Source organism: Strix aluco, chromosome 1 (assembly GCF_031877795.1).
Source record: "Strix aluco isolate bStrAlu1 chromosome 1, bStrAlu1.hap1, whole genome shotgun sequence".
NCBI lineage: Eukaryota > Metazoa > Chordata > Aves > Strigiformes > Strigidae > Strix > Strix aluco.
This window is the reverse complement of record NC_133931.1, coordinates 163,956,473-163,968,810: the sequence shown is the minus strand read 5'-3', so window position 1 is coordinate 163,968,810 and position 12,338 is coordinate 163,956,473. Positions and strand designations below refer to the sequence as shown.

The 12,338-nt window shown below is 38.2% G+C and overlaps 1 protein-coding gene across 14 annotated transcripts in view; it reads left to right on the top strand.

Annotated features, from left to right (window-relative positions):
* The window catches only part of LRRFIP2 (LRR binding FLII interacting protein 2), a 59,742-nt gene extending 50,034 nt beyond the window's left edge, over positions 1 to 9,708 (top strand). For 10 of the 14 annotated variants that reach the window (XM_074843835.1, XM_074843810.1, XM_074843826.1 and 7 more), the window contains 7 exons: positions 1,744 to 1,845; positions 2,093 to 2,225; positions 3,557 to 3,606; positions 5,616 to 5,736; positions 6,757 to 6,836; positions 7,939 to 8,043; positions 8,777 to 9,708. In XM_074843835.1, the coding sequence (XP_074699936.1) occupies positions 1,744 to 1,845; positions 2,093 to 2,225; positions 3,557 to 3,606; positions 5,616 to 5,736; positions 6,757 to 6,836; positions 7,939 to 8,043; positions 8,777 to 8,887 (702 nt within the window). In that variant the 3' untranslated portion in view covers positions 8,888 to 9,708. The remainder of the gene's footprint in view (positions 1 to 1,743; positions 1,846 to 2,092; positions 2,226 to 3,556; positions 3,607 to 5,615; positions 5,737 to 6,756; positions 6,837 to 7,938; positions 8,044 to 8,776) is intronic. The other 4 variants (XM_074843860.1, XM_074843851.1, XM_074843905.1 and 1 more) reach the window with 1 other exon arrangement.
* The last annotated feature ends 2,630 nt before the right edge of the window (positions 9,709 to 12,338 follow it).

Sequence of the window (12,338 nt, the reverse complement as noted above, 5' to 3'; positions counted from 1 at the left end):
ATGGCATGTCTGAGTTTGGTATAGATTTCATGAAGGTTTTTGGAATATTTAGAAAATAGGACCCCAGACACAACTGCTTTCTGCTAAATGATCAGATTTTATTCATACTGGTTTGTTAAAATGTGCCTGCAGAGCTTAGTTGTCCTGATTTCTGGCCACTGCCTCAATAGAAGAATTGCAGAAGTAGATTTAGTACAAAATCCCTGTCATCTGTCATATCCCTGCACATAGAAACACTAGCAGTTTTACTACAGTCTTGCAACACGATTACTAATCTCTCCATAGGTAGAGATATATGGTTATATCAGTTTCATTTCCTTCCCCATCAAAATTTTCTGATTTCCAACACTTATGCATGGAGGGGGATGCAGTGGGGAGGATAGAAAAGCTGTTTTGGGAAGGTCAGCAGCATCACAGGGCACTGCCAAGCACACAGGGTCTGTGTCTGCAACGTGTCTGCGTCCATTCTCTCAGTTGGGTGAGCTCACTTCCCCCTCTGCCTCTATCCTTCATGTAATAGCAAAAGTGTATGTATCTAAGTGGAACACAAAAAGATGTAATGATTAAGGTTCTTCACACTTTTATAATGTAGTTAGAGATCTAGTATGTGTTAGGAATAAAAGGACATCTTTTGAATTCTTAATCTAGGATGTGACAGCTAATACTTTTACACATGTTGAATTACCTGTACTTTAAATGTTACATTTACATACTAATAAATCAAGTGCAACAGCACTTCTTATTTTTTTCTGTTGAAATTGAGTGATTAAAACATTGCTCTAATATACAGATTCTAGATAATTATTAAAATTCAGCATACTGCAATTGTTATGTGGGGCAATTACATTACAAAGGTATACACCTTCATTTCTTTCTTGATATCAGTCCATTCCTAAACATTCATGCGTGACATAAGATTTAGCTGGGTAATTTTCTTGGCAAAATGTGTGTACACTTTTGCAGTTGCTGTATGGTCAGGATTATTTGTAATGCATGCAGTATTGAATTTGAATGGAATACTGGGGATGCTGCCCGGTCAAGTGAAAGTGTCTGGTTAACTGCCAGGTGACACAGCTCCAGGCTAGGTAGGCAAACCTATGTCCATGTCCATGTTGTGCTTTTAGCTGCAATCCTTTTTTTATGCAAAAATAGTGCTGCTAGTGTTTGTTGCCCTTTTTTGTCCTCTAAATATGATTGCTTTGGTTTTAGTAAAGGGTAGTTGTAATACTTAGGCAAGTAGTAAATAAACTAGTATTTATAAGTGGATGACAGGCTTATGTACCCAAGGTCTTTTATTAGGTAAGACTTCTATATCCTATAAAAGGTAGAGAAATTAGTTCAATTAATGTAATGTTTTAGGATCTTTGCCAATTGAGTTCCGGTAAATTTTATTCCTGGCCACAGAATGCCTGTATTAAGAAGAATCACTTACCTTTTGGTATTCAATTTAGTTTATCAAAATCTACCAAAACCAGAATCCACTAAATAGAAAATCTATTCTAGAATCTACTAAGACTTTCCTGGGAAAAAATTGTCATGACAAACACACAGTGCTGAGGCTAGATATGTGACTTGTAAAAGGTAGTTATCAGAGATGTACGTTTATATATAGATATTAAATACCCCTTTTAATTTCTTTACTTTTATTGAGCTCTTTCTATGTACTTGTAGAAAATCTCTCTGCTATCTGTCATATGCTTTTTCTCTGTGCCATTCTTTTTCTTGCTATCTGCCTGAACCCAGGCCCTAGAAAGACAGAAAGATTACTTTGACTGCATTAAGAATGAACGAGATGAGCTCAGAGAGGAGTTGGCTGACCTGAAGGAAACAATGAAGAGAGGAGAGGTATGTTGGTAGTAGTTACCTTACAGTAACAGAAATCCAGGAATGGGGCATGAAATCAAGGTTAATGAAAAAAAGGAACAATGGTTACTATTCCTGTGCAGTCTCAAAACCTGACCTTAGGGTAGGATTAATGATGCGTTTCATTGTTTCAGTCACCTTGAAAAAGTTTTTTTTTTTAAACTTTTCTGGCCAATTATATTTTAGCACTGCTCTTATATGAGTAGTTTTTTTTCTTTTGTATTTTTAGAAACATGGATTAGTTATAATTCCAGATGGCACGCCAAACGGTGATGTAAACCATGAATCAGTGGTTGGTGCAATAACAGTTGTATCACAGGAAGCTGCTCAGGTCTTGGAATCTGCAGGAGAAGGACCACTAGGTAAATATATTCTAACTTACTGTATAGAGTGTTTGAAGTCTTCGTTTTGCTCCTGTTCACAGTGGGTTGTGATATACAGCCACAGAAAGATGCTTCTGGAATACACGCTTACACAGCTTTCAGGATTGCTCAGTAAAAAGGCAGATGTATCTTTTGAGTAAAAAAAAAATTAGTATGTGCTTGGATGTTTGTAACTGATTAGATCTCTTGGTCCCACTTCTGTTTTATTACTGTCAGAAAATATCTTGTCTAAAAGTGCAGTCTTTTGGATTAGTATGTTTTCCATTGTGTTTCATTAAAAAAATTCTTTAAAAGTATTTATAACAAATGAAAGAACTTCCATTATAGAAAATAATGCATTGTGTACACTTTCCCCTTCCTTGAAATACTTCTGCCTTTGCTAGGGTAAAGCAAGTGCAGTCTTTCATCACATTCATTAGAAAAAAATACTTTTAAAAACATTCATAAAATTACATAGACAACAGAAAGATAGAGGTTTGGGGGACTTTTATTTTAACTTGCCTTTATCCTTAGGTCACACAAGTTATTGTACGCATAGTCAGTCCACTGTAAAATTCTGTTAGTTAACATGGAAAGAAACATCTCTATAGACTTGCATTATATTTGTACATAATATATAATATTTACATGCTTTTGTTTCAACAGATTAAACTTGATTCATGTTTCTGCTGTGGCTCAATCATAATGAAATACAGATGTCTTTATGCTTTGTCACTGTCAAAGTTATGATTTCTAAGGGAGCTACTCTAATCTTAGCACAGTGTTGCTTGACAGACTGTTTTGTAGCCACTACTGGTCTTCTGAATGATTAGAGATATTGCAACATTCCTGTGGGTCATTTCCAAAGTACTTTTTTGTGGTTTGAGAACACTTTCTACAAACTTTCTAAACATATGGGGAAGCTTAGTGCTTTCCTTGAAGAGATAGCAGTCTAAGAATAAGATGGGGAAGAGTATATAATCAGAAGAAAATTTTGTTGGTAATGGCTGTTGTAGATACTGGGACAAAACTGTGGTTTATTATTTTAAAAAAATCCTCAGTTAATTTACTTTGAAGAAATACTAAACTCAGAGGTCTTGCTTTTAAAATTGTTGTACTAACAAACAGCGTGAATGAAATATCTTTCCCTTTTTTCTGCTATTAACTGAAGGCTGGTGTGTTGTTATAAGTAAGATACTAAAGTTTTATGTTCCCAGGGCTACTAGATTTAAGTTTGAAGAGCATTTGATTTGAAAATGAACAAAAATTTATAAAAAAATATGTTGTTAGTTACTGGTTTCTCTGGTTTTAATTTGGTTCTTTGTTTTTAGATGTCCGGCTACGAAAACTGGCTGGAGAAAAGGAGGAATTATTGTCCCAGGTAAAATAAGCTATTCTTTTCAGAAATAGACCTTTGTGTATCCTTTTGCAGAGTACTAATATATTAGCAACAAACAAATATTAAGCACCAAAGGTGCTTAATCAAGTACATAAGCACTAAAGCAAAATACAATACTCAACTTCTTACCTGCCTGGCTAGCAAAAGTTATCAGCTCCTCTCACTAGGGTCCTTGTCCATGTGACTTTGATATCGGTTGGTAAAGAACCCTTATTTCACTAACTCACTAACTGGTTAGCTGAAATCTAACTTGCTGCTGACTCTGTTATTAGTGCACGTACTTAATGTTGTTCTTTATTTTGTCTTATGCGGAAATACTAAAGTCAGTAAAATGACATTCTCATAAACATTCTTCCAAATTGCTAAGTGGTAGTATTTCTTTGATCATTTCAGTTTCTCAGATAGAGAAGTAGTATTATCAAAGTAGTCCTCTGCTCTGGTGAGACCCCACCTGCAGTGCTGCTCTGGGGCCCCCAACATCAGAAGCACATGGACCTGTTTGAGCGGGCCTGGAGGAGGCCACGAAGATGACCAGAGGGCTGGAGCACCCCTCTGTGAGGACAGGCTGAGAGAGTTGGGGTTGTTCAGCCTGGAGAAGAGAAGGCTTTGGGGAGACCTTAGAGCAGCCTCCCAGTACTTAAAGGGGCTACAGGAAAGATGGGGAGGGACTCTGTATCGGGGGTGTAGTGATAGGATGAGGGGTAATGGTTTTAAACTGAAAGAGGGCAGATTTAGATTAGATAGAAGGAAGAAATTCTTCTCTGTGAGAGTGGTGAGACACTGGCACAGGTTTCCCAGAGCAGCTGTGGCTGCCCCCTCCCCGGAGGGGTTCAAGGCCAGGTTGGACGGGGCTTTGGGCAACCTGGGCTAGTGGAAGGTGTCCCTGCCCATGGCAGGGCGGTGGGAACTGGGTGATCTTTAAGGTCCCTTCCAATCCAAACCATTCTATGATTCTAGTTGTATTTTAATACAGTTCAGTATTGAGAAGAGAGGACTTAAAAAACCATATAGCTATTGAAGAATTGTTAGGAATACCATAGTTTTTGTGCTTCTAGTTGAGCACGTTGCAAATGGTGTTGTCATATTTGTTTTTGCTGGAAACATACCTTAACTTTATTACAGGTACTTGGTTTAGAATGCAAGTAAATTCTTTTAGTATTGAATCAAAGCTGTTAAATATAGGTATATAAAGATGTATATGTATATTCATCACCATATAATTGTAAAAATCACTGTTAAAATACTCGATTTATACCATGAATGCGAGTTTTGCAAGTATAACTCCCATACCGCTAATCTGTAGGGCAATATTTTGATAAGAGAGGCAAAAAAGTAGCTCCCATTTCTTTCATAAACTCCAGACACAGAGGACATAGCTGAGGAATCTGTTCCCTGACTACTGGAAAAATCCCAAGACAGCTGCTGTAGCATAAACCAGAACCATTTAAGACTAGTGTGCACTACAGGCTTGCCTAGGACCATGGCTTCCAGGTGGAGTAAAAGAGAAGACCCCAAAAAAAGCTGTGGATTATTCTTTCTGTAAACTCACCAGGATATTGTTCATTATCTTCATACATGTTTAAAGTGTAAACGGTATACAGTAGAAGAAATACATAAATGGAGTTTATTGCTGCCTCCCCCTCTGGAAGGGCAGCTGTGTTAGAGTTACTGGGTGCCCCTGCATTGCGCAGAGATCCCCACAGCACTGACCGAACGGGTGGGTTTGGGTTGTGCATTGACAGGCAGAGGGCACTCGCCCAGCGATGGGGATGGGGGGCTGCAGCCACAGGCCTCAGGGCCTGCCTGCCCTGCCTGCCCTGCCTGCCCTGCCTGCCCTGCCTCCCCTGCACGGCTCTGCGACTCCCGCTTACGGAACCATCTCAGCCAGGGGCATCTCAGGACTGCTTTGCCTTTTTCCTATGGAATGTTTAGATACACGACTACTGAACTTCTGGGAGCGTGTTTTTCACAAAAGAACACTTCTTTTTCAGGTTAGAAAACTGAAGATGCAGTTGGAAGAAGAACGACAGAAATATTCTAAAAGTGATGGCATGAATCCAGATATCATAGGCTTAGAGAATGGTTCTGACTTGCAGCTAATAGAAATGCAGAGTAGGTATATGGTTACTGTTCAAAAGTATTCTTACTGGGGAGGGGAAGCAGACCTCCAACTCCTTGTCCTACATTGTTGTGCAGTAGTAGTATTGTGAATGAATATATAGTTGAGCAGCTAGTTTTTTGTGGTATATCTCCTTGCAAGAAATTTCTCAATGCAGAATAGCTTAAAAATCTGCTTCTTTCGGTGCTGAACAACAACATTCTGAGAAGTTATTTTTCAGTTGATGACCTTGCCTAAATTGGGTGCCACTACTGAACAATTTTGATTTTTAGAATACAGAATATCAGCTGAGATACTTTGTTAATATATTATACCTGATTTTTTTTATTTTGTTGAATTTTTGATACAGAAACTTAATCTAAAATACTGTTATTCTTTGAAGCAAAACATGAAAAATTATTAAAGTTTAACACTATTCAGTGTTGCTTCATAGAAGCACTAAGCTACTTTCCATTTCAAGGCAGCTATTCCTTCAGCTGAAAACTTTACTCATTTGATGGATTGTCTTTTAATATGCTTGTGGCAATGGACATGAACAGAGCATTGGCAATGTCAGGGCTAAAATATAACACCAAAATAATTTGCAGAGCTCCTTGGGAGTTTGTCAGGCAGGTTCAAGCCTTGTGCTCCTCATTCAAATGTTACTACATACGTCTATGCTGAATGCTGCTGGTAGTATGTCTATTGTGATTTCACCTGTTTTGCAGTGCGTTTTGGCTCTTGTGTTGATTCTTTTTTTTTCGAGAGATGAGTTTGTTTTAAAAGGTATCTCATTTATATATCTGAGACTTAATGCACACTCTTACAGAGACAGTAATTATGTTCTCTAAATAACAGGAAAATTATGTCCTTTTCATATTCTCAAAAAATATTTCTGAAAGAACATTTACCTCATATAATCCTGTATATGGGCTTCTCAATAAAATGGTCTTTTTAATGAATTTTAATTTGAAAGGAAACTGCCAGTTTAGAGAGTTGCTTTAAGTAATACATTCATGTCAATTTTTGTCTAGGAGATGCCAACAGACAAATTAGTGAATACAAATTTAAGCTTTCAAAAGCTGAACAAGATATAACTACCTTGGAACAAAATGTAAGTGTGTCTGTCTTCATATTTATTGTTATCATTACACTTGCTCTGCAACTATGAAAACATTTCTCATTTGATTTATTGTTCTTCATTTTGCACGGAATGGCACTACATTTGTATTTTTTCATATTTCCTGCAATTCAATACCTGTGCATAGTCTAACCTTAAGATAAAATAATTTACCAAGATGTGAATGTATGGCAGAATATAAAGAGGAACTGATGCTATTAGTTCAAGAAAATCAGTTTATGTAGCTTAATTGCTTGTAAGAAAGTTGTATAGACTGTAGGAGGTACGTAATTTACTCTCTGAAATTCAAGAGTTTGTTTTTATAGATGTACATATATATGTATCTCACGCTGACTTATGCTTTGTTATTGTAAGTCAAAAATATGGTATTATAGTTCAGCACCTCTGTAGATCACCTAAAAATCACATGAAGGATTATAGTTTGGATCAGAGATGCATAGCTGTTCTTTTGCACAGCAACAGGCTACTAGCCCATCCTATGGATGGGGGGGTAACAGGGAGCTATAAATATAACAATCCAGCAAGTGGGCTTTAACACCTGCAGGCTGCAACCAGGGTTTGTCTCGAGCCCCCTCTTTACTGCTGAGCTCTGTGCCTCAGCTCAAGACCTCTTGCATCATGTCCTGCTAACAGTTAGTCTCCTTTCTACTTTGCACCTCTTCATATGGTCTCTGCTTTTCAACTTTCCAACTTTTGTTTTTAATCCCATGTGTTCCCCAAATCTTGATTTTTCTTTTTCCAACTCCTCTCTCTCTTTAATTCTTCAATCTCCTGTATCTTCTCAGCTGTGTCCTGTGCTACATTGCATTCTCTAACATTTCCTGTGACCTTTGCTAGGGAGGGACAGGCAATGAAGGGTATTCCAAGTTTCTGCCCACAACTTATTTTACCGTTTTATTAGTTCTTTTAAAAGCCCTCTTTGCAATTATGGCTGCTGCTAACACAGTTAAACCTACTCTTTCCAGAGGGAGATACTATGGATAATTCACAGGATGCCTACAGTGGCATTTCAGAAAGGAAAGAACAGCTGGTGGAACACCTGAGTAATCATTCCTTTTGTCGTTTGGGTTTGCAGATTGGACGGCTTGAGGGGCAGGTTGCAAGGTATAAAAATGCAGCAGAAAATGCAGAAAAAGTAGAAGATGAACTCAAAGCTGAAAAGAGGAAGCTTCAGCGAGAGGTAATTGACTTGATTTCCTTTTGAGCTGTATGCTCCTTTCAGTCTTGAACTGCTCTGTCTTTTGCCTCCAAGCTCTGTTTTTTTGTAATCTTCGGGTTACAGCTTTGAAGTGTTTTTGGAGGAGACCTCTGAGTCTATCAGTGTTGCATTCAGAAAACTGTAGCACATAAAAGTAATACTAATTACAATTCAGTGCAGTACTTCCTTGAAAGGAAGGGTCTAAAGTTGTATTTTCTTCTAAATGAGGTAACTTGTACTATTTTAAACTAATCCTTCCATAAAAATTACTGGGGAGCCAAATGCTCCCTGTGTCAAGTGCCAGCCTGGGAGGTTTCCAGCATGCACCTCACAGGGAGCTGGGATCATGCTTGTGTAAGAGCTGCTGCATGACTAGTGTGATGCCTGCTACCCCCGGGAACGTATATCCATCAGCAAGTGACGATAGTGGAGAGGACTCTGTCTTTAAACAGCATGTAATAGGAAGTTGCTGGCACCTAGTTCTTTTGGAATGAGTACATGTTTCATGTTTCAGTTGCTTCCCAATTTTTGTTTTTTTTAACAATTGAATTCCAGTTCATTTGACTGCAGCAATGAAAGTGTTGTGTCTTATGTGGCACTCTTACAAAGCGTGTAATATTTGTATTCCTGATTTAATTTCCTCTGTCAGAGCTTAAAAACAGCAGAAGGCCTGAGTAAACTTAAAGTGATCATAACTTTTGTTTTCCTTTTATAGTTAAGAACAGCACTGGATAAGATAGAAGAGATGGAGATGACCAATAGCCACTTAATGAAAAGGCTGGAGAAGATGAAGGCAAATAGGACTGCGCTTTTATCTCAACAGTGAAGTGGAAATTGAAAATATGATGCACTGCTCCTTGAATAATTAGCCCCTAGCTTGGTTTTAAAATACAGACTTTCATTGGCACAAACTATTTGAACACAGAGTTGTTCATTGGTGTTTTAGTTTCATAATTAAATGGCATACTTCTTTTTGTAACTTATGAGAGAATGAAATGTAGTTTGAATTTCCATGTGAATGACAGCAGTTTTCCTGTAGTGTTTGATTCTAGAGTCAGAGCTGGAGCACAATGCTGTATGTTCGACTTAGCGATAGAAAATGTTTTTACAACTGTGGAATCAAGTTTACTCACGATCTCTTTTGGCTGCTTTAATGATGCTTGATGCTCGGAGACAACTGCATGAATTCAAGAAGACACTGTATTACTGTATTATAAACTAACATATATTTGCTCAAGACATCACACAGCACAAGTGCCTTTTATCTGGTGCAATTTAGACTTCATTGTTGAAATAACCTTTGAAATCAGATAACATTTTATTTTAAGATACATTTGGGGTATTCACTAAACTTTATACATTTTGAAAATACATTTTTGTAAAATATTTAAATTTATAAGAAAAAAAATAGGGACTGTATATAAAAATCTGCTTTTTTGCATGGGCACATCTGAGTTCTAGGTAATTTTGTCAAATACTAGCCCCTGATACTCTTAGTATTAAGAGTGCAGATTTAAAAACTTCTGTTGTACACCATCAAATTATATGTCATCTGCTGCTTAAGTGTGAATTGAAATTTTCAGGTGGGAGGAAGGGGTGGGAAATGTGGCTAAGGAGTTTATTAAATGGACACTTTACTGACCAAAACCAGATGTTTTGTGTTTTCTTTTAAATACTGAGATACCAACAGACCAGAGCAAAATTTTTGCAGAATAGTAAATTCTGATCTCCATATTCTTCAAAAGTATCTTTTGGGCTTTGAAATAGTGAGTTTGAATTTTTTTTCTGACTACTTATCCTGGTCTGCTGCTGTTTGACGGTACTGCCACGGAGGAGGGGGGCAGTACAAGGAGGAAGGTGCTTTCTGGAATGGTGTTGGTTTTGTCTGTACCCTATTCTTGATGGACAGTGAATGTTATTAGGAACTTCCACTCTTTTCAAGCTGGCGCATCACAAGTGGGAAATGAGCAGCACCTGCAGTGGCAATTCTGAAGTATTTGAAGTGGCACTGCCCCTGTGTTGGACTTTCCCTGAGGCCAGCAGGAGCCCAACATTTGATATGAGAGGAATCATTCCTTTGGACTCATATCAGATGCTTTTCTGTTGCTAATTGCTACCCTTCAGGAGTATTTCTCAAAGCAAGGCAGGTTTCAGGACCATTGCAATCCAGAGGGTTAGTACTCCTGCTTGTACCAGACCTGCTTTCCAAAGAACAGCCATCCTGACAGTTCAAAACTGAAGCTTTTGGTCTCTTTCAGTTTGGGTGCCTCTTGGACTCGGAAAAGAAAATGCCTTCTCTGTTGAGAAACCTCCCTGTAAGTAGCAGATCTCCCTAGGCCTAGATTAAATAGGAGACGACTGTAGTTTGGTGATCACATAGATCCGTGCTGTTAACACTCTGCATTCTGCTGTGTACTTGTTCAGAAGAAACTACCAGGATCTTGATTAATTGCTCTTAATGGTGTGTATTGTGAAGGTAAAGGGATACTTCAGGGGTTTTGAGAGTGTTCACATGACAAAACTCTGCTAAAACCTTATTTGGCATGTGGCGGGGAGCACATCTTCTTCTAGTTCATGTCTTCTAAACCACCCCCTCGAAGCCAGCCATTTTATGGCACAGGGAAAACTGTGATTTCAGTATTAAACCATGACAGTCAGATAAGCAGTTACTAACTCAAAGTTGCTAGCCTACTGCAAAACTTTTTCTGGAGCACAGGTAAAGCATCAGTACATCCTTTCTGAAGATTAAGATTTTTAGTAGTTTTTAAAGTTGTTTATTACAGAGTTCTGTTAATGTAGCCATTTTAGTTGTAGAGCTTCCCCAATTCTGGCTACCAGAAAATCAAAGCAAATTCAACAAAATACGCAAATGTGAGATTCCCAGCGCGTAGACTAACTGAATAACACTGGATTATGTGATCCAATATGACTCTTAAGGCAGTTGAAAGAGTTAAGAGGGAACAGCCCTAGGAAGAATTAATTGCAAACCTTTAATCTTTTTCCAAAACAACGCTTACCAGAAGTAAGAATAATGTTTCACTAAACTCTTGTGAACTCCTTTCATGTAAGTGGGACAGATCCAAATAAAAACAAAAAGCAAAAGCAGTAAATAAACCAACATGATTATCAAGCCTGTCCCATTATTAAGTTTTCCTTATAAAACTATTTCAGAATCATGCAACTCAACAAAATTTTTGTAATCACCATATAATATCTGCCATTTGTTTGAAAATTACAGAGTGACTTTGTTTTTTAAGCTGTGATTTTATTAGTTATGATGCAAGTTAATGTTGCAAACTACTTAGAATGTATAAAAGTTCTGTCTACTAGCAGGGTACACTGAAGTTTAAAAACAGTCCTCCCGTATGGCTCGTGCTGCTTTAGTAACTGCCTGTTCAAAGTTTGGCCCTCGACGTTTAATAAACTGAAAAAAATTCAGCTAGCAGCACAGCAGGCTTATTGGCCACCTTTTTAACATTTCCCACCCCCTCACACCTCCCCCCCAGCAGTCTTAAGCAATCATAGTTAGTTGGTGGAATAAAACCTTGAGAAGCAAAATGCTTGTTTACATGCATTTACTGATTTACTCCTAAAGAGTCCATACACTGGTCAAGTGAATTCTTCCTCCTCTAGGGGTGCAGGCAGCAGTCATTTCCCTTCTGGTGTCATCCTTCTCCCTTTCTCTGTCAGTGTCTTGCTGTGGTCTCTTTCTGTGGTACAGAAACAAAACCAAAGTATGTTCTGTTCTCCTATCACTCAGGCAAAACATGCGCAGCAGATGGGATGCTCAATTCATGTGCTCTACCTTAACACTGAAAATGCAGAAAGTTTCCCTAAGCTTCCCAGAAAGAAAGTTTTGGTTTACTTCCTAGGCATAATTTGTTAAAAAAGGGTCATTCATAAGGGAATTTAAGACTTACCGATCACACCAGGATTCTGACTTGACTATACAAGGTTGAATAAGGAATATGATTCCAGTGCTTTTGCCTTTACTAGGGTAATGTCTACGTAATTCAGTAATGGAATTTATCTTTCTATCCCCCACAAGAGAATGACCTCCAAATAGAGATAGACCAGCGTGATCTCACTAAAGTCCAAAGCAATCAGAAAAGTCTTCAATTTCAGGGCCATGCTGTGAAATAAATAGATAGCATTGTATGACCTCAGGCATGATGAGACTTGCTGAGGAGGCACCATCGTAGGAGAGAAGCGTCCACTGTTGCTCACCACCCCCAGGCCTCCCTGTGTCCCCCTGAACATCAGCCATTTCAACCAGA